Raw genomic sequence first — 23,570 nt, 5'->3', positions numbered from 1 at the left:
TGTGCCTCACTATAAAAAAAGACAAAATTGATAGATTGAATTGTGGTATGAGAAAGGATTTGACCTGTTTCCTAAATACCCTATTAGATTTTTTTAATGCACTGATTAAAGTTAAGGCAAAGACATTTTATCTCCTTAATTCAGAGTACTTTTATTTCAAATTAATATTAGTTTCTCAAAGAAAGATAAAGTACCTACCAACATATTCACTATTAAGTATCAGATCAATACTTTTTCTTCCTTCCAAATGCTGCTACTTTCTAGCTGAAGTATGTAAGAGCTGCCTGCAAGAAGGATCACTTTGTATTTACTCACCAGAAGAGAAAGTACACCAGCAAACCGGGCATTTGCTGCCTTTCTCTCTTTTTGATAGAAGGACCTTTGGCCTGACTGTCTGGCAGCTTATCAAAATTTGACCAGGGGCTGATGAAAGACAAGGAGCCCTACATATCAAGGTTTCCCCCCCCGGGCCTCTCAGAAAGACATTGAGATTAAAGACTGTTACTACACTACAAACCTCCACAGCAAGACAACAAAATTACCCTTTTTTTCCTCACCACATGGACTTTTTCTTCAAAGTATTTCCACAGTTATATGAGGATGCATGTGTTGCAGAGAGTATGTCTTAAAGAGATCTTGAACATTACCCGGGACTAAGATTGCAGTCCCTAAAGCTGTGAATCTTCATCAAGCATGGATGTTGTATAACAAAACAATGGTAATAAAATTCCCACTGCCAAGAGTGAATTCAAACATTATTTCATAAGTCAGAACTTGCATGCTCTTTATAAATTACATTGAGATCCCATGAATACTGGTATTTGAACTAACACAGAGAGATGACAGTACCCTACACAAGGAAGTATTTGAAAACCATCCTCTTACAAAATATAAAATGCAAGTGCATGAAAAATTGTTTGAATTAATTCAAAAGTCAAACAGAGTAAATCTTAAATGTTTCATTAAACCCTGGCATTTGATACAGGTAGAGTTAGCATAAGCAGAGCAACTACATTATATTCCTTTTAAAATTGGAAATACATAATGCAAATACATGGAATATTGTTTGAATTCATTCATAGATCACATTAGTTATAGTAAATCCTAAATTAAATTTTTAAAATATTTCCAGCCATTCTCACTGACCATTTTCTGATGAACAAAGTTATTTGAAACAGATGAGGCTAATATACCTAAAGAAAGAAAAAGTCTCCCAGCTACATCATCATATTTTCTTTAAATGGTTCACACCTTGAGTTCATATTTTGCCCAATTACTCATCAAATCACAGGCCTACTGCCTATGCCACCAGAATGGTTTCACACTAGTTACAAGAGGAAGCTACTGACATACTTGACCTTTTTCTCATCTTCTGCGAATCAGAAGTTTAAAGTAGAGCTCAAACAACTGCTGAATTCAAGTGACTCTCTCCTCCCTGTTTCACATGTGTACATGTTGGCATGAAATCATTCCTAAACCACCCGGACCTTCTCCCATTTATTCAGTATGCTCCAACATGAATGTCTTCATGGTTGCTTATTTCTCTTCACAAATGCACTGTATCAATAGTTATCCTGAGCTACGGAAGAAAAGACTGCCTCTTACAACAGGGATTAGTATCTTCTGTTGTTGTTTTGGGGAAAAATTAGCAAAAAAATACCTTTACATGAAACCTGAAATTTATACTTATGTTCCCTAAGTCTCCAAACTGTTTTCTGAGCAAGCTTAGCCACGAAAACATTCTTTATGAGCTATCTTTTCTGATCCATATTTTTAGCATATGTCTTGCGTGGTCAGCCACTTCTGTTGCTGAGCACCGTGTATTCCTCTACTGAAAGGAATGATGAAATCCATGGGGGGGCATGTCGGACTGTTCACAAAGCACTTCACACATCAGCTAAGCTACACCTTCAAGCAAATATGCAGCCTGTAACGTGACTCGGATGGCTTCAGACTTCATTGCCCTAGGTTAGCACCACAACATACCATCCCGAGAGTTCACCCAGTACATAACACGTCACCGAGAAACCAAAGTCCACTGTCACTCAATTAAAATTAAGTGTACAACAAAGAATATGCTGAAACACTGCGTCACGACGTGCTATTGAAGTAGACTCCCACCCACACGGTAGTTAGGGAGGTTCTTCCCACTGAAAGATCAGCAACATTTACAACTATCTGGGTACGACCTCACCATTAGCTTAGCCCGCTATTTCAGTCTTCCAGGGTCATAATTCATACTACCTCCAAGAAAGAATTATTTTAAGCCTACAGACTGTCTTACAGAGAATTTTTTCCTTTCAAGAACCACGTCCACTAGGATTTGAAAAACGCTGACAGTTTTTCTAAACATCCACCCCATAATATAAGGCACCACCCAAAGCAATTCACATGCAGAACAGAGGACTAGGATCAACTGAAAAGTTACCTGGAAGAAAATCAGTTACAAAACTCAAAACCAATAGCAGTAATTTCTGAAAATACACGTAGTGTCTCTTTTTTTGTAACAAGGTTCTGCATGTTGTCTGAAGAACTAGAACAAACCCAAACTACTGCATTTCTTAATTTTTAGACGACTGTTATAGGAGTTGTGTAGGGTGCATCCCTTCTTTGCCTCAAAAGCTGTATCAGTATTGGCATAAACCAGAATGCTAGCTTGACTTTGCTGTATCTTACACTGATCTCTTTCTGTGTCAGACCATCTTAGCTCTTCCTCACCCCTTGTACAACACCTTCTGTCTTAAAGGCAGCAAACTCTTTCAGCTATATATTGGAAGCAGAGACTACTACTAAATGAGTATTCTTCTTGCTCACTTGAGATCAATCACATCTCTTGAAGTCCTTCAGGCTACTTTGTCAGGGCATACTGCAGAAGAGAACTGAAATCTGTCTTTGGCTGGTACATTTTAACTTAGGGTATTTGTTATTTCTCAAGCTCTTCCCCCTTTGTTCTAGTTCACTTAAAACAGCCTTTCTGCCTGCTTCTCTTGCACAGATGTGGCACTACGTTTACCTTAATACTGTGTCATGAAACACTTAGTAATTCTCTCCTGCCAAATTACTTCTCTCATGACACCTGCACATACTCACAAGACCTGGGAATATCCATATAAAGCAGAGTTAGAAAATACCTTGAGAGACCATCTAAACCAGGCATCTTATGCTGATGACTACAATACTGGTGACTTGCAGGTTGGCCCGAAACAGGTACAAGAAAAGCAATCGATGATCTACATCAAACTCAGCCAGTAAGAAGCTGGGAAACAGCAAATCTAGACCACCTTCTGCTGTAAAGGAGCATTCACAACAGCCTTGCCTTCTCTTAGCGGGGCCTCATCAGTAGGTATCCCATAACCTTTTCCCACAGTCTAACAAAATGGCTCTCCTGAGGAGAGCCATCAACAACCTCTCAACCTCTTTTATTTTACCTAAAGATGACTTTCAGACTGATTATTTTTTCCCCAGCTGAAACGGCAGGAACACGATGAAATACTTATGCTTGTTTACAGTTTCATATAATTTCATTCACAAACCCCCCAAACTCATGACACTAAGTTATTTTGCTTAAAGGCACAGCAGCAATACAGTCTAAATAATTTTTAGGACATTAGCACACACTACAGGAACAGCCAGACCCAAGGAGATCAGCAGTTCATTAACATACTTCAAAAGAATAGGAGTTCCCAGAAAAGTCTGTCTAGCAAAGCACCTCTCAACATCCCACTTGTGAGTTTTATTTCAAAGCACAAAGACTGATTCAAACCAGCTATTATTTTTCTATTTTTATTTTTTTAAGCCAGAAACCTCTTTGCGTAAAAAAAAATAATAGTACAGTAGGTGTTAAACCCCCGTATATATTTGAGTTTATAAGAATCCTGTCCCAGAAATCTTAATTTTGAATTCATAGAAACTGTTCATAATACAAACTGTCCTCCAGAAACATGAGTTCTTCTGTATTGCAATATTCACTTATTTACAAGAAAACAGAAATATAGTAAATCCATGGTACTAAGTAGGTTTCTAACTTTGCTGCTTAATTGTGTTAACAAAAAAAAAAACACAACCACCCTCAAATAAACAAAAACAAACAACAAAATAAAACCTTCGTAATAACGTATATGCAGGAAGATTTATAATTTTATAGGGAAGGTCACTTTAACTAGGTATTATATTATAAAAAAATGTGCACCTCTATTCCAAGTATTATTAAATTGAACACAACAAAAACATCAAAGATTTCAACAGCAAACAATGAAGTGAAGCTTAGATATTTATGAGCTATAAAAGGTTAAAGTCTTGGAAACAGAGTACTTGCCTCAACAGATTTACCTTTAATGTATGTTTCACACCAGCGTAATGAGCAAAATGTGTACATTAATGATTTAACGTACACATTTCAGTTATAATTATCCTGCATGATATTGATAAAGCGGTGTAAACCATAACACATACAGAGGCTTAATAGACTGTTAATATTTAGAATTTGTATTTCATCACATTGGGGCCTAACTATCACTTCCCAGAAAAACATCTTTATATTGGTTATAAGAGCAGACAGAATGATGGTTTTGTCATTAAGCATCAAACATTTGGCAGCGCATCAATAATTCTCTTTAATTTGCTTTGCCCTCAGAAGCCGGTGTGAGCTGTTGGGACCTGCAGAGTGCTTCAATAATAGTGCATTAAATGGAAAGTATCTATGCCTAGCTGACCATTTGAAAGCTATTTTTGAGTGGCCTGACATCAGCTATTTGGGTTCCCTGCAGAGTCTTGGTTTCAAGAAACAGACCATTTGTAATGCAAATAATCCGCCATCTCTCACACATCATCTTCATAGTGAACTGCTAACTGTATGAAATCTGCAGGCACAAAACCTCCAAAAGCGTTGGCATATACCTTTTAGTGTTGCTAAAATACATAGACACATCCAAAAATATAAAGCTAAAACAGGACAAAAGTATGTAAACTACTACAGAAGGGCCCAAGCCAGTTTTTATAGTAACATCCACCCTTCTTACAAAAAAAAAAAATCACCTATTACATACATTAAAATTATAAAGTTAAAATACTTATACATTAGAATACACCCAATAAATGTGTGCCACGAAATGTACCATTGCTTACCACCCAGCAAATAAACACTGGAAACTAGGAATGACACATAGGCCCTTGCTATTTTAATTCTGAAAGGCAATGCTACTTAGCGAAAGAGACTCGGTCTGTCGTGATAGGATTTTATTTTTAATTTGCACATTTTACAGTTTGTGCAACAAAAGATGTGTTCATCTACTTGTTAAATGAAGGACAACAAATACTAAACACAGAGAACTCACAGTATTCCAGTAACAAAAAGGAGGACCACAACGCTCGGCTGTCTCATACCACTTAGCCCTCTGCACTGACTCCCAGGGAAAGGAAAACAATCTCTGCCGTAGCATCTCCTCCTCTGTCCAGGCCTTAGCTCTCCAACAGGCTCTGATCAGCTCAATTCAATGACCATATGAGAAGATTAAGTAACAAGCCCCTAAAGGGTTTCAAATACTTGGGGAAAAAGCAGCTTTCTGAGGCACATAACTGCCAAGGCAAGAACATCTCTTGGTTAAACATCAGGCATCCAGCAGCTCAAAGACTGTTTCTGAGCTCCCCAAATAACTAAAGCCACAGGAAACAAAGTAAAGACTTTGATTGTTAATGTAAATCTTAAGAATAAACCTCAACAACACAAGCTGATTTTACTACAGTCTTTTGGGAGAACTTTATTAAAAATTTCAGTTGATATCATATCAATATCATTGACTCTATGAAAAGATGAGCTAACCAGACTGTTAAACACCAAGATAAGACATTAAGGGCAAGAAAATAAATTTAAAAAAGAAAAAAAGAGTGAACCAAACATCAAACTGTCATTAATCCCCTCTCCTTCCCCAAGCCAAATCATTTTCTGATAAAAAAATCACTGATGAAAGTGATTGGATATATACAGAAGAATATGCAGAAACAATTTCAAGTATGTGAGAGTAACTCACTTAATAAGCTGATATAAAAGTATGTATGCTACAACTGCATTTAGTTTCTGCAACTGCAGTGTTAAAAGACCAGGGGTAATTCACTTATTCTGAGATGTACTGCAGTAGCTACACAAAGACAAAACTCAATAGAAAAGTTTCAGCAAAGACTGCATGTCAGACTTTGCCTTTAATATACTACTCCAAAAAAAATTCATTGCCTGACTTGGAAATTGACTTTAAGGGAGGGGAAGTCTGAATACTTAATGCTATGCTTTTGGTATCAGAAGAGAGCAACATTGTGTGTGAAAGAGAAAGAAGCTGACAACATGGTCAAGTATTTTAGACCTGGAAAGGTATTCCAGGCTCCAGAAAATAAATAAGTAATCTATTATTCTAGAAAAGGCTGTTCAAGAATGCAGTTTAGGAAAACATACAATTGATAGAGACAACATTATAATGAGAAAGCAAAAAAACAAAACAAAACACCACAAACAAACAAAACCCTCTTGGACTTAAAAGTCCAGGAGACTAAAGGACATTCTGTGCAGCACACGGCAGGCACCCTGTCTGCTGCAGCTGCTCTGGAAATGCTACAGACAGATACAGAAATGTGCTCTTTACACAAAAGGAGATTCTACAACTGTGTGCACAATGTAACTGTTCTTCAAGAACATATATGTTCAAACTTTTCTATCAACTTTTCTTTTCAACACATCCCTAACACTCCAAGATAGGAAGGCAGCCGAATGCTTCAAAACCGTTCATATTACACCTTAGGTGAGTAACACCATGCCTCTTTCCCGGCTGAGGCTTTAAAGGCATCCTATATCTCAGTGGCATTTAGGTTTCCTGTGGTCACAAATTGGTCTTACTGACCTTTGGGAAGGGACAAGACAAAATCTCTTTGGCCACTCCTAACTGTTTGAAAAGTCGGCTTACTTTCCACTTCAGATACCTGGTTGATACAGTTTGCTTCCTTAAACGTATTTTTTATACCTGAGATCTCTTTCAAGATCACAAAACAGGTGTTCTTATTGTTGGGCACCTCCATGTATGCATACAGAATCGAGCACAAAATGGTGTCAGTGAAAGATGCTCATTTGGACTTAATGACTTTCAAATCAGCAAGTGAGAACAAACACATTTCAAGCCAAGAATTATTATTTATGGAAAAATCCCCTCTAACACACACAAAAAAGTTAATTGTCAAAAATAGAAAAAAAAATGGAATCAGTTACTTTTCAGAGAGATGCAAATGACTTTTGTCCTACAAGAATCTCTCTCTACATTTTTGTAACACAGCACTGAAACACAATTTTTAGGTCAAGGGTAAATCCAAGGGATATGCTACAGACTAAGAGCAATTCAAAATCCCAAGTGCAGTTCTTCTTACAAACCAACAGTTTTGTAAAGACCAAATACTACAATCAGTATCAGAACTGAATTTCTGCTGGGATTTGAAGCCATTTGCAACCGTTACTACTCTTTGGGAATTTCAAACTACTGTAAAGAAATTATGCCCACAAATGCTGTTCTTCCAGAAGCACAGAACAGTAAAGCAGACCTTCCACTATAAAAAAAAAAAAACATAATAATCTCAGTGCTATCCATTTGTTTTTCAGTAGGTAGCAGATGTTCCTTACGTTTCACTTATTATGGGATTATTTTATGAGATTAAAAAACTTCTGGGATTAATATAAGTAAATTCTAGATTATCTTTTTCATGTAATTAGGGGGACAGGAACATCAAAATAAGCAACCTTTTATCGTAAGTGTATAAACAGCAAAGCAGAACAGCTCTGATACACTACCAGGAGTGTAAAAGGCAGTTTGCAGTCCACCAAGACTCTTAGAGGGACGAGCTGAGCAGAACATCTTGTCAATGCTGACAATTGCTGCTGCTGCTTCTTCTTGGTTGTACTGTACTAGTGCTTCTCTGACTCCTCAATAACCCAATTCATTTTATAACCCCAGACCTTTCTTCCCTCGATAAGTAAGACTTTTTTCTGAACTGATGCAAATACACGTCTACAGATAAAATGAGAAAACAGCACTGGAGATTGACCTGACAAACTTGGAAGAAGAGATTCACTGATACATACAAGCGACTGTCTCTAGGCTAAATGATGGGTCAGATCCAACCAACTACACTTTAGATTGCTCTTTAGTATTTCTATTTTATACCTCAATTCCATGAGTAGCCTACAGACAGGATTTCACAGGAAAAACTACACCAGGATTTACTTACAGTGCTGATCACAGTCTACTCTAGCAAACACCACTTGATTTTATCTGGATATTCTTCCTTAATTACATTAGAAGCTTCCTCAAAAATAGGATGCAGCATTTGGCTGAAGCGGCACCTGTGGAAAAGAAAAATATTTCAAAATATTAACTTGAAATATTTTGGTTGATGACTCACAGAACATTTCAATATTTGACGGAAAATGAAAAAGCAAAGGAAAGAAAAGCTGCTGTAGAACAAACAAAACATATACTGGTAATCATGTCAGTAACTGATTGGATAAAAATAGGTTCCAAAGTAACTTCAAGAACTCAGGTGGGGAAAAAAAAACAACTCAAGATGCATCCCCCTGCTTTATTAGCTTAAGACACAACATTAGTCAATTGTAAGTCTTCAGAAAATACATTCTATTTAGAAAATTTATTCTAAAAATTTGTTTTTCCTAACTGAATTATCTGTGTAGAAAGAGTTTTAAAAATCTAGTAAAAAGACTTGGGCTGTTGAGATTAAAATATTCACCAACAATCACCTTCAAGAAATATCAAAGAGATAACTTTACATGGGTCAACAACAGAAGTGTTGCTTATTATTTTATTGCTTGAATTTGACGGAAATTATGCCTAGTACTTAAATGGGCTGTTAATAGATCACTATGAATAAAAAAAATTCTATGGGACCCTTCTTCCAGCCATGTCAGCTTTTGAAGCAAATCCTCTTTCTGACCATGAAAAAGGCTGTAGATGTTGGTAGATGAAAGAGGCCCCAGATGTTTTGGTGGTTTTGGGGAGGTTATGGTAACACTAGTGCGCAAGTTCGTTATTAGTATGTCAATAAAGTAACTTTATAAACTGTTCTTCTAAACACATCGCAGAATTTTCGATTGAAGACATGCAACAGCACTGTGGAAGTTGTCAGCATGAGACCTCGCACCACAGCATCTAAAAGCAAACCTGCAATAAACCAGCCCACACTGAAACACTGCCCAGAGCAGGAAATGGTCCAAGTGTAGAGGCAGGTTTTGCTCTGGAAATACAAACAGGGCTTAGGCTCATCTTCTAAGGCAAATCTGACTCTGGCCAGCACAACTGTACATTACACATTTATGTAGCATATATGTATTTCTTTGTCCCTCATTGTCCTCCACTCTTACAGCAGAGCATCTACATCAGCAAAACTGATCTGTTCTCATTCAATTCATTTATGTCATAGGTTGGCAGTACACAATATTAGGGGGGTTACTCCTGAATGCCTATATATAACGATCATCATTAAGGTTGCAGTATTTTAAATTTATAGCCTGTTATCAACTAGTGAATCAACTTAAAAATGAACACACAACTTCCAATTCAAAGCAAGCCCGCTACAGAGAGGATCTGACCACAGTGGGGACTGCAGCAGGGGCTGTGCTAACATGGTCCTAAAATAAGACTTCTGTTATCTTGCTAGATCAAGTTCTAAAATAGCTTCCTGCAATTTGTCTTTTGCAAAATCCAAACATTATTTTCTCAGTGGCATATACTAAATTTCAGTGTATTAGAATTACTCTCATTAGGTTTGCTTTTCAAAAGATTTTATTAAAGATAGCCAAGAAGTAGTCCATGATCTGTGAGGGGTCTGCAGACCACAGTCTGAAAATAACCATATTAAAAGTTTTATTTATTTTAAAGGACAGCCTTTAATGTACATTTCTATACAGAACAGGTAGGATATCAGAGCTAATTACTTACTTATACCTAGTTAGTTGCACCATCATTATAAAGAATGAAATCTCAAGCAATTTACTTGGTAAATGAATGCAATCTCTCTACATAAAAATTCTATTGGTTTAAATGTGCCTCATATCAATAGAAATTGCAGTACCAAATGAACAGATGCAAACTAACTGAACATAAAAATAGTCTATAAAATGACAGAGGCATATACAAAGGTTATTAAACTGATTTAGTTTGGTATAACGTTTATCTTTATGGAAAGTTTAAATGAAGGCATTAAGAACTTCTTCACTGAGAATTTCATTCTATATGAAAAGAGCGGGCATTAATTTTTCAAAATCACTTTTAAAAATTAATTTAAATTAACACGAATCGCCTTAATGAATTATCAGTAAAGGCAAACTGGTAATTTTTCTTTTGAAATTGTGTGCTTGCTACTTCTAGGCCATATGGACCTGCAGGCTTAGACATACAGTAGAATGTCAAAGAGGCGAAAGGAATTAGAAGTTTAATCCCCTTAGATGATATTTGATTCTGATGGCCAACATTTTGTGCACACAAAGCAAAACAGCAAGCAGAATATTTAAAGTATAATAATACTTTGGTTTATATATTGGTTTACATTATAAATCTATTTACTTTAAACAAGGAAAAAAGTAATTTATTTCTGACCTCATTTTCCATATTAATTTGCATGTTAAATTCTATTTCCCCTGAATATTTTTCTGTTTTCCCCCTTGTTAAAGGTTCCTTTAGAAGTATTAATGCTGGAACATAACATTTAAAATTATTTCTAACACAATTAAAAAAATAGGGCATGGGTGCTTAAATTAATTCTAACAACAATTTTATAGGCAAGTTTTTTTTTAAAAAAATCCAATTAAACAGTTCCAGCTAAGTATGTCTTTCAGAACGCCTCACTCCAAATTCTTTCCTTTTCTAGTTGCTCAGATTTCATCCCTCAGTTCTCTCCTTCTCACTTGGAAGGGCTTCCATATTAGAGACGGATTTGATTTTTAATGTAATTTCAGACTTTTTGTTCACTAGCACATATGTATGGGAACGAAGCTGAAGGAAAATAAAAGTGGAATATTTTGGGTACTAGCATATGTTAAGAGAGAAAAAAAATTAATGAAACTTCCCTTGTTGTGAGAAGAGAAAAACAAACAAACAAGAAAGCCACCACACATCAATCACATAACGTGTTATTCCTTACTGCCACAGAACCCTTTTTTCTCTCATGGAGGCCCTGAACGAAACAAAAGGTGGCAGAACAGCAGAAGGCGAAGCAATCGAGATGAAAGCAAACACATAAACAAAAAAGAAAAATCCATTTTGAAAGTGACATACCACTGTAACTTTAATTACGATACTATTGCCAAACATGACAGTTTTCAACAGGCAAAAGTTTAAACATCGGGGAAAAAAAAAAGAAAATACTTATGTAACTTACCAATCAGCATAAAAATTAACTAAAGCAACATCTGCATTGTCTGGGAAGGGAAGAAGAAAAGAATGTCACATTGTGAGGCAAACTACTTAGCACTTCAATCTAAGATTATAACAATATGCATACAAACCGTAAAAACTAATATTTCTAGATTATTCAGCACACAGCCCACTAGAAAACTGCTAGGATAAATCTTATCTGAAATATAATCTATAGCAAGTGGGAAAGTGATGAAAGAGGCCTCCAGTCAAGTATTTTATTGACTTTATTGATATATTAGATATTAAAGATGTCAATTCTTAAGACACAGAAGTAGTAAATGACATGAGACCAAAAGTAAGTCTTGATTTACAATTAAAGCACTCAAACCCAGAAGGTGCACTCTAGTATCTCTCAAGCATTATACGGTGTATTCTTAAGTGTTAGAAGAAAAAGTTAAAAGCTGAAGTGTTAAGGGTTAGCTCTTCGGGTGAGAAGAATGACAACACGCAGGCTGCCTGCGCAACTTGCTCTGATCTATCTAAAACTGCCTGACTTGCTAAAAAGGTGGATACTAGGGCAAAAAGGTGACAGAAATTTTCAACACCCCAAACCTCCCCAATACTAAGGGACGCTTGGAAAAAAAATACTACAGGTATATATGAAAAGGTAGCAAAATAATGCTCTATACATCATTCTAAAAAACAAAAAAAAAAAAAGGAAAAGACATCAGAACTAGGAGGACACGCACTTTAATAATTAAACTCCTCAGTAATAAATTGTGATCTCTGCACAATAACCATGCTGTAAACTGATTTTTATTACTAGTAATGGGCTAGATATTGAAAAAAATTGAGACAAGTGCTAGAACTATAGAACATCAGTCACACAGCTTTACAAAGCAGAAATGTTGTTAGATAAATTTGCACTATTGACAAAGTTACAAAGCAGCTACAAGCAAAGATTAAGATGTTAAGAACAGCCTGTAAAAGACAACATGCTAGAAGAGGGACTTTTTGAGAAGGCTGGAAAAAACTACAGTTTGTAGGGCTTTAAGATTTTCATTATCAGCAAGGAAACTAAGTGGTAAACAGGAAATTAATGAAAACTCAGGGCACAGAGAAGTTTAGGGTTATCCCTAAGCTATGAAGTATTTAAAGTAGTAGGTGGGTAGTAGAGAAGGGTTTTTGCTTTTTTTCATTCATATGAAGACAACTAGACAGGCAAATTGCATGCTTTTCAGGCAAAAAGGTTTCAGATAAGGAATACACATCAGTTTAACTTTACGACAGTAATTGAAATACTAATTTGTCTCCTTCCTATGAGGCACTAGAAATCAAGACAATGCTCAACCTCAGAAAAAGCACAGCTGAACAAGCAAGGCACTTAAGGCCTACCAGCAAGGGTTTCAGTTGCTGCTATTTTCTGAGAACTCTTAAAATGTTCTCTTGACAGGTTTTGGTTATATAATCAAGTGCTCCCATCTGCAGACAAGACACCAGGTATTTTTCTTAGCCGCTTCAACTTCTCATTTAGATTACAGTGAATTAATCTGGTAAGTGATACATTGGTTCAGACGGTTAATTTTGACCACAGGTATTTAAAACGTCTATGCAGACTGCAATCCATATTTCCAAGGCTAGGGTATACATATTTATCTAATAACATTGCAAGATTCTCACAGATAAGTGGCTGTAGACATATTAAGTAAAAAAAAGATTCAAAGTACTCACTTAAAATGTCATCTATATTTCCACTATCTAGACTTGTTATTTCACTTCTCGTTGGATTAAAAAGCCAAGACACCTAAAAAGAGAAAACAAACCAGTAAGGTATGCAATGTTTCAACAGTAAAGTAGTATCATACCTAAGATTTTAAACACTGTGCTTCAAAAGCTGGAGAGGAACAAACAGTAAAAATAACTGCAAGTCAGACAAAGCATTTCAGATGTAGCACTGCCACAAATAAACTTTATTTACAGATAAAACTTTCTTACAAAGTTAAACTGGTACTCTCTTCACATGATTCTTCATTGTGATGGCACAAATATTACAGGCAGTTTTTGTACCTTTAAGAAAAATTTCCACTCATGATTGCGTTCTGAAGAAAGAGGCGAAACCCACATTTTAGCCACCTAACAATCTGGCACAAGTGCATAGGCCCAGCATGTCACTGGCACAGACACCCCAGACTATAAAAACTGGAGAACTCACATCGGCACATCATTCAATTACGAAGCAACCGACACATGTATTGTTCTTAATGCAACTATCCCAGCAACACCCGGCTTTATGGAAAAGCACACTCATCTTCACTGCAATTGGCATAGCTCTTTCACCTCAAAACGCAGTGGGGGAAGAAAGGGGTTAAAGTTGCTGGTCTGTCTCAGCAAGTTACACCTTACTTTCACTTCAGAAGAGTTAGGTGTGCAAGTTTTTGAGCAGGACAATACAAACTCTTGACCGGGACGTGAATGTTTTATGCCTGAGCAACCCCTGGCCAGAAAGTCAGCCCTTTTCTACGCAGGGCCAGGGCTTGGACTGCTCCACTGAGGTGCCTTTCAACCTGCTCTTCACTGAGCCTATGATCCTTCAGCTGACAGGGGTGATAGGAAAGGGAAAGGAAGGTTTTCAGCAGAAAACTGACAAACGCATACAGGTCAAGGAGTCACGAAGAGAGCAGAGCCTTAGGTTTGGTCTTGGTAGCTGCAAAGAAACTCTGCTTGAGCCTAGACAGGCAGACCTGACGGCTGGTTTTACCAAAGGCACCAGGGGAAAAAAATAGCAGGAAACAAATGACATTCAAATCACATCATGGAGAAAAGCTGGAGCATCGTGATACGAGGATCTCTGTATTTATGGAAGAGCCCGACACCTCTCCTATGCCAGAACCATGCCAGTGGCTGACCGGCTACAGGTATGACAGCTTTAGGAAACAATTACAAGCAGCAAGCCCCCAGGGCACGCTTGTCTTTGACACTGTCTACAATTTATCAGAAGACTAACTCAATGTCAAACATCAAGTTTCCTAGCATTTGTTGCCAATGCATGTCAAACATTGACTTCTCAAAAACACGAGACGCGGTGGATGTCTTCTTTCATTACAATCAGCTTAAAAAATTGTGGCAGTCTTTTGCAGCGAGACGTTGTCGATAAGTCTGAAACTATCATTGTACATGGCACGTAGGTGAGGTTTCCAGCAATGATTTTCAATTCCTTCAGATCTGTGGATCACTAAACGCTCGCCAGTGAAGACACTGATCCTTTCGTATTTCCCAACTAGAAGCTGCTGGGTTGCAGCGAGAGTCCATCTTACAGTACAGCCTGACAACTCATCAGCTTCTGTAGAAGAAAATACCTAGCAAGGGAAAAGCACTGATAACTGGACATTATTATGCAAGTTTAAGATCTCTGGAGGCATTTGCACAGTCTTCCCATGGCACCTGAAGTCTGCCAGACACAAATGTCTAATGGCTGGTTTTAAGATGACCGTGTACAAACAACATTAGTGGTTGAGCTGTAAGGTCCATGGCCAAAACTGACTGCAGAACACCGCCGTCTGCTAAAAAGCATCTCATTAAGCAACCTATGAGCTTCTTAAGTCGTGGCAGGTCAGTACAGGGGAAGTACCTTTGAAGACGCTGTGTCACTGGCTGCTGACCAGCAAGAAGAGAGGACTCTGCCTTCAGTCTTTGCAGAGGAGCCCCGTCGGCCGGGGCACCCACAGAGGAGTGACGGCTGAGGGCCACCAGCAGCACGGGCACCTCGCCGTCACCCCCTGGGTGGTGCAGGGGATGACAGCCTCTGTGGTGCTGCTGCACGGAGGTGCTGCCAGTAGTGGTTACGTTTGTGGTAACGGGCCAGCTCAGCGGGTGAATGAGCTAGCGTACCTTTTTTTGGTACACTCATGCTGTAGCGATTGCAAGTGTTAGGTTAGGTACAACTCGTGTGTAACTGAAGCAGCAGCAATGATTAACAGTAACAGTTGGACTATTGTTTTACCTAACAAACAGTATTACCCAATGTTCTTTTTGTTGGCTGTCATCTAATCTAAACACAGGTGACCGCAAATTCATCTGCGGATTTCAGGGTTTCAGCTGCCCTGCGAGGTCTCAAAACCCTCTGGCTGTATGCTTTAAGATTACAGGGCTAACCCGTCCTGCTCATAAGCACAGACAACGCTTGCTTACACAGAAAATTCACACGAGCCTCTAGATAGCGGGAACTTCAAAAGAATGCCTGCAGTAGGTTTTGGTGAAAATATTTCCACAGGAGCCTCAGATTTCATATTTTCTTAACATACCAAATGGGTAAGATATCAATTTCTTAAATGACTTGGCTTTTTCAAGTACAATTTTACAGCAGCAACACCAATCTCATCTAGTAGGATGAAGTAAACATAAATTAAACATAACACAGATAAGTATTATGTTTGCGATCAGGTAACGGGCTGTGTTATTTAGCAGGTATACAGAGCGGGAACTGTAGTTTCATTTGTAGATTGCTACAACACACTTTAACTTTCAATGCAAATATTTACCTGCAAAGTCAAAGTGCAGGGCTTACTCACCAATACAGTCCTCTACCGGATTCTGTGCTATGTACAGAATAAAAGCAAATTAACCTAGCACTTCTTCATAGCACAAATAAAAATTTTCACTGCTTTCTTAATTATTTGTAGAAAAACATGGTGCAAGCTGCGAGTACCGAAGCAAAGACTTCAGTTATCTTCATATATTGAAGACGAAATCAAGCTGTAGATCCTATTGCCCCTTCATATTAAACAGTAGTAGAGAAACACTGAGACTAAGAACTTATTTCCCCGAAAGCTACACAAATATGAGAGGATTGGAATACTTTTTTCCCCACTAGAAATACGAAAAATCCTATTTTGTCAGAATATATTCACAAGTATATTCTTAAATGTTTTATACCAACTAAACAATTGTGGGTGCCAAAACCTTCACATTAAGTACATAGAGTTAAGGAGAAAAAAGCTTTCTTTTCAGAAATACCAATATACACGCAAGACTCACTTCAGCTGATGCTTTCATCAGGGTATAATGCCTGTAAGAAACAAAGCACACCCTTTTGACCCAGTAATGCCGCTGTCCCCAGAGATGCAAGATGGTTTGTGATATTACTACATTAATATTTAACACGAAGGAATATAAATTTGTATTTAAATTGTTAAGAAGCTACACAGCTTTGAGAATATATTCTACCCTTTGATGAAGCCTGTGAATGGGGCTTCACACAGGGGCAGAAAATAAGGTATTTTTGAAGAAATTGTTCCTGAACATCAGTTGCACACTATAAAGCAGGTATTGAACTTAAGTTCTGAAAAACAGTGGCAAAAAAAAAAAAAACTTACTTTTTTTTTTCTCCAAACTTTTAAATGCAAATTTAGTATTCCACTGGCCTACATCAGATGGACACAAGTAACTGTTCACATTTGTAACCAGGGAAAAAGTTTTCCAACCAACTGCCCAAGAGCTCCAAACTCAGTGAAGGAATCTTGCAAAAACAATTCAAAAAGGAAAACTGTCAAAAATATAGATATAGTAGAATATTTAAATTCTAAATACTTGAAACTGCAAAAGTTGGATGAATGTGTGTTTATAATTTACTCAATCTCTATAGAAAAATGTCAAAAAACGTGGACTAAAAAGCAAGTGCAGAAACCATGTATACGCTTACTGAATGAATGCATTGCTGAGGAAGAAAACATCAGGAACTGAACAATGCATTGGCAAAGATGAAACTTAGTTGATAAGGGGAGAGGGAAGAGGAGATGACACTTGTGTACGTTTATTTGCTCCTCTTGTCCTCAGTGACCCTGCCAAATGCAGCCCGAATGGATCAGCCCTGTTTCCTGGAAGTTTCTGAAGATAACGCTGTGCTTGTTTTCACTGGGAAGTTCGGTTGGTACAGAAATCCTAGCATTTCTGACCCACTTTCTTCAGTTGTGAGAAAATCTTTGAAGAAATTATGCAGTAATATCACAGGGATTTCTTTTGAATTTATCCCCCAAACCACACGCTGAATTGTGAAAAGAACCAGCGAGGGGCACAGGAGGGGACAAACTCACAGCGAAACAATTCACTTCAAGTTCGAGCAGCTCCTGGCAGGAGCCAGTACTTATTTATTTGTTTCTGAGAAGTAACTACACATTAGCTGACATTTTGAATTTTTCTAACACAAGACCTCAAAGCACTGCCCAAAAGGCAACATTGTCCTCCGCTGACATTATGGCAAAGCACTGCACAAGCTGCCTTACGTAAAACAGCAGGCCTGGACACAACCCATCCCATTCACCCCACAGCCCCTCAAAGGCAGACCTCTCCGACTTCAAATGCCGCATTTCAGATCCCTTTTCCAAAAGGAAATGAAAATGCACGCCATTTAAATGGCTCTTCTGCTGGCAGCCCTGCTGTTCAGTAGCACACATCCAATTAACGAAGCCCGCTGGTCATTCGGGAGGTTTAGGTAAAGCTTTTATCAACATTTTACTCTTAGCAATTAGTGCTGATAGTTCTTTCAGCGCTAGCCAGACAGGAGAGGCAGGCCTGTAGGTTTAGCGGCATCTCCTTCCCAAATTCATTTCATGTTACCCACCATTTTCTTGCACAAGAGTCAGTTTAACTAACTGGGCACAATCTTAAAACTGCAAGAAAAGGAAAAAACCAGTTCTGTTGTATTTCAGTTTTTCACTTATTTCTTCTGTTAATTCACACAATGAAACGGAGGTCCTCACTTCCAGAGCAAACCATCCGTGTTTTTCAGAAAACCTATTCTTGGAGCACTATGATTTCTAATTAGCACTACAGCTGCAAGGCAGCCAACAAGACCAGCCTTCATTTTCACTTGCTAAACTTCCCATCTATCCCTTTTTTTTTCCTGCTGGGAAATCCTTAAGGCACACGACTAAACCGCCTCTCTCCCCTACCACAGAATCATTTTACGTCTGGCAACCAGCTCCATCCTACCTCTAATCCAGACTGACACGCTGAAGTTACTACCTGAAGTCTTGGCCCCACAGGACTCTGCAGCTGACTTTCAGTCCCCGAATACGTTTTCTTTATGCACGCTGCTAATCTGCTGCTGCTCCGAGATCCGCATTAAACTCACAGACAACGGGAAGCAGATGGGTTTACAGCCTGCCGTAGGATGCTACAAATTGAAAGGAGCCCCAGGGGAAAGCAGTGCTGAAGTTGACAGGCATTGTAAGAGCCCCTGAAGTTCGGCTTCGGAGCCATCAATCAGGGACATCCCACTGGTCGCGTTCCCAGAAGCTCCGCAATGAACCACAGCATCCAGAGCAGAGGCAGGCAACAGTAAATACAGAATGCTGGGGAAAAATAAGGGAAGAGAGACCGTAACTCACCCCCTCAGTAGAGTGGTTCGACTCTTTTAATTGTCATTGCCATATTCCAGGGCACGCCTGAACATTTTCATAATTTAGACTAACTGAAGGCTGCCATCCCTTATTCTGTCCATCAAACAGGGTTTTTATTAGGGATATTATCTGTTATTATGAAACAGCGACCTAACCATATTAGTTCAAAATGCTAAATAATGATCACTTTGATGTATATTTAAGTTTGCAGAGCAATTTTTAAACTGATACCCCAAAAAATCATTTTCCTATTATTTTCTCTCAACAGCCACATCTTAAATTGAATCAGGGAAAATTTAAAAACTCAAAGGAATCTACTGAAAACAGATTTAGGGATCGCAGTTACTAACCTCCCATGGGAACAGAGAAAATCTAACTAAATTCAACTACAGATAATATATATACACACGCACACAGATGTGAAAAGTAAACTTACTCCTTTAGCTAAATCATTATAAAATTGAATGGCCTATAAAGGCTAAACTGTGCTACAGAACCTGCACAAAGCTAGGTAGACAGAGCACTATATTAAGAGGTAGTGCAATTTTATTTTTTTCTCTGTGTATCTTGTCACCTACTCCCATTTTAAAAGTGTCTCACAGGAATACTTGGTGTAGGTGCATACACCATCGATATTAAAGAACTTTTTGCAGAAGAAAAAGTTGGAAACAAAAAACCAAATATCACAACTGATCCCTATCTTTGCAATTCCAAATGATATTGATTCTACGCTCTAGGTGAAGAGAACCACCTTGCAATTAGTGGTTCCTACAGCTGACCTTAGCTGACTTGGAAAAGCCCTGTAGGATTGTCATTCGTGCCATTTACGACTGGGAATGGTTCACAACCAAAGAGGTGTCTCAATGGCTTGTTGCCATAGCACTGAAGGCCCCCAGTAGAATGGAGTAAATTTACCTCCCAGCAGCTTGTGCATTCCTGTTACAAGATGCAATATGTTCACTCAGAGAGTCCATTGCAGAGAAGAAAATTAAACCTCGCTATCAAAATGTGCAATTCAACACACCACATTTTTTCCGTAAGGCTATGAACGGCAGACCCACGCATCTAAACACAGTTTTAAAGCTCAGGTCTCTGGGCACAAATCTAAGGATCATTGTCTTTTAAAGGAATGCTCAAGTCAGGGCTCGAAAATGACACGAGACGTGTTTAAAAAAATGTCACAGAGATAAGACCTGTAAGTTATTTTCAGTTCAACTCTTTTCTAACTTTGACTTACTTCCCTTCTTGACCCAGAGGGAAAAGGGCACTCTCCAGTGAAGGCCGTAACGCACTATTTTCCTTGTCTGAAATATCCCACTATAGGCAACGTTCCATATATCTACCACAGGTGTAAATGGGCGTCTGAACAACTGTACTGCTTCACAAAAAACATATAAAGTAGCCCACATCTGCAGAAATATCAGCTTACCCTAAAGCGTGTTTCATAGCTTTAAAGCCATGAATTCAGCTCCCCAGGAAACTGCCTGAAAACTCTGAATCTTCAGATATTTTATTTACCACGCTTACTACTAATAGGAGACTAGAATTCCCCTGAAAAATAATATAACTTGCGCAGCTTTATAAGAAAAAAATAAAAAATCAAGGGGTGGCAGAACCTCACATTCCATTACCGCTTTCTTTATTTGACATGGCTACCAACTGCTCTGATTATCTGGCAGCAACGCGCTGATTCACTTTCAAGAAGGAATAAAGTACATAGAATTAGACACCCAGAAAGATTAGCGCAAATTAAACACCAACAGCTGCTCCTGAAAGTCCATACCCTGAAGTTTCTGAACTTGTCAAAGGTATGATCCAGCAACATAAAATAAAGGGTAGCTTGGTCTTGCCAAGGAGAAAATTTTGATAGCAGAGCAGAAGTTTGCCAACTCTTTTTCGCTATGTCAAGGAGAAAAGCCTGTTCTCCGTGAAGGCAATTGCTACACCACACAAAAGCCATTACCAAAACTGTTCATAGGAGAGAGTTTAAACCTTAGAGTTTAAATCCACGACTTCATTCCTCGTGTCACAGATTACACATGTACTCATACAGGTGTGTACACTTGAAATGCAAGTCAAGACTTTCTCAAGACTTTCCTCTGCATTTTAAGTAAGTCACAGGCATTTTTAGACTTAAAATACCTTTGGAAATGATTTTGCTGTGTAGGAATAGAGAAAAAACTGAGTCATTTCATATAAATAGTCAAGTCTAAACAGAAGGCTTATTAAGGACTGCCTTTGAGACCCACATGCATCATTGCAGAAAGCAACCTACTTATCCCGTTCTTCACCAGGATTGTCTACAGTCTTTCTTCTCACCTTTATTCCAGTCTTTATGGACAGGGCCAGTGCAGAACAGACAACGAATGAGGATTCCCTCTCTGTTCTGTCTTTTCTTGGACCGGCGATGGAAATGAAACCAAAACTGTTAAGCAATTCTGTGGAAGGAGAGGCAACCGAACTCAGGAACTCTTCTTTCAAGTGTAATCTCAGAGGTGGGAGCTGAAAGTAGCTGTAGTGTTTCATCAGAAACAGCATCTCCAACCTCACATGAATGCTTGTTGTCTTAGAAAATTCGATTACCTGCTCATGCACTCATTCCTTCAGATTATTCTACACCTGTTGCCTACGCACATCCTGCTGCTTTAAAAATAACACACAGTTCCTCTTAAGTATTAATTTCAGTAGATTTTAGTACATATCAGTATTATTGCTCAACAAGACAAAAACCAATCCTTTTCAACTGAAATACTCAATTCCAACACCTACTCACTCTCAGTTGCTTATCTTTTCATTAACCATGTATTCAGTAGTGCAAATACAATCTATTTTCAATTCTGCTCCAAAACATCCAGTTATCTATCTCTTTGTGGTGTAAAAAAAGACAGAACTTGAGCAAAGAGAAGCCTATTGAGGTTTACCTTTCATGCTGGAACTTGTTTTCAAAGTAGGTAGGAATCACTGAAGCCAACTGCTCAAATGCAAATTAAAAGGCTATCATAAACACGTATGAACTAGCTCTCCATGATAGAAATACCTCAGAGGCAATTTAGATAAAATATCAGTCAGGTGGCGTAATGAAAGCGCAGCCTTCAAGAAATCTGCACTCTCACATATCTGTAACATTCTGCATACGATCCTGGGTAGCAACATCTTGGAAACAGGTCCCACTCTGCTTGGTCTGATTTTTGCTCTTTGCTGCCTTTTTTTTTTTTCCCCTCCAAGGATGAAAGTATTCAGGAGCTCTACACAGCAGAACCCATAAGAACAGTAAGCAAGAAACCCGTGCACATTTGCGAGCATAAAGCCAGTTCTAGACGCAGAGCATTCATATCCACATTCACATCAGCACTGAAAGATGAAGCATCAAAACCCTGTGACTCCACAGGTGCAGAGTCCTAACTGCTTTAAAGTCTGCAGCTAATGCACTGTGTAAAAAAAGAAAAAAAAAAGTGAAAATGACAATTAGACCAAAACACTTAAGTGAAAAATACAGCTAGGGTCATTCTCCCCCACCAAGAGGAAAGCAAAACATGGTGCTTTAACTGTAAAGATAATATAAGGGAACACGAGCAGACACATCAAGTCTGATAACATTGTTTAAGTTATGCTGTTCATATTAGTGCTGCTGCCTAGCCATATTTCCAAATGACAAAATTGGCTTCAGAATGTGGAAGCACGGCCAACTTGATTTGGCCCATCCTTATTTCATGCTCAGAGCAACAGCCGTCAAAACTAAAGCTGCAATACGCTCGGTGCAGAGGAGCGAGCGTGTGGATGACAACTAAAATTACATTCCTACCCTCCTGCAGTTCGGAATCGCAGTCACGCTGCACCCTGCAATCTCGGCCAAACGTACCCACTGGTGAGTGTGCCCCCAGCCAGCCCCTTTTACCAACCTCAGACCTACAACTTCCAGCAGCAGTACTTCCAGTACCACTAAGACCGTCCTCGTGCTACAGATTTTTTTCTTCCTTCAGCGTGACCGAGATGCCACCTTCCCTCAGATGACCTCCTAATGTTTCAGCAGGAGGTTAAGGTTTTGGGCAGTTACCAAGACAAATACAGTGCTCTGCAGCATAACCATCCACAGCGTATGAAACTTCGGTTTCTACATGAAAAACCATCTGAGAGCCAGTCCTGTGTTGCTGCTGCTCCTCCCTCTTTTTTCTGGGAAAACCAAACAAGGAAGAATACCTCACAACTTCTAAACCACCAACTTTCTAAGATACGACCGGGGGGGGGGGGGGGGTTTGCTGCTTCAGCTTCCTACTCCCTTAACGTCACAGCTCCGAACCTCTTCTCTTTTAGAAAAGCCTAAATCCATTTAAAACACCACCTTTGTTTATGCTACTTGGATTATTTTCATTTCTTTTCAGGCAAATTTGTGATGCACACTTCACAAGCCTCCATTTTAGAGACGTGAACTACAAATCTCAGTATATAAAAGCTCACTGGCAACCCATTTTCTTGCCTGTAACAAATGCTTGGCCTGGATGTTTCAGGTTGGTATTTATTACTAGCTACCTTCAAGTGGCATGTGAGAGGATAAGGATTTTTCCCAAATAAGCAGTAATAGAAATACTACTCCATTTATATATTGGAAGGTGAAAAACCTCTGAAGTTAAGGGAGGAAAAAAAGATACATTTCACAATTAATCAATTCACTATCTTCTACAGAAAATTAATTAAAGCTATGCTGCCTGGACCCAAACAGAAAAAAAATCACCTTTAGGACCACATCTGCACATGCAAGTTAGAGCTTGAAGAATGAGTG

At 38.5% G+C, this 23,570-nt stretch overlaps 1 protein-coding gene across 1 annotated transcript in view; it reads right to left on the bottom strand.

Annotated features, from left to right (window-relative positions):
* ERP44 (endoplasmic reticulum protein 44) overlaps positions 1 to 23,570 on the bottom strand; it is a 52,483-nt gene that overhangs the window by 19,028 nt on the left and 9,885 nt on the right. Inside the window, 4 exon segments of the mRNA XM_066992689.1 lie at positions 8,257 to 8,298; positions 8,301 to 8,371; positions 11,419 to 11,458; positions 13,128 to 13,200. Of these exon segments, the coding sequence (XP_066848790.1) occupies positions 8,257 to 8,298; positions 8,301 to 8,371; positions 11,419 to 11,458; positions 13,128 to 13,200 (226 nt within the window).

The sequence above is a fragment of the Anser cygnoides genome, chromosome 2, assembly GCF_040182565.1.
Source record: "Anser cygnoides isolate HZ-2024a breed goose chromosome 2, Taihu_goose_T2T_genome, whole genome shotgun sequence".
Taxonomy (NCBI): Eukaryota; Metazoa; Chordata; class Aves; order Anseriformes; family Anatidae; genus Anser; species Anser cygnoides.
The sequence above is the reverse complement of the archived record's forward strand: the minus strand, read 5'-3'. Positions and strand labels throughout refer to the sequence as shown.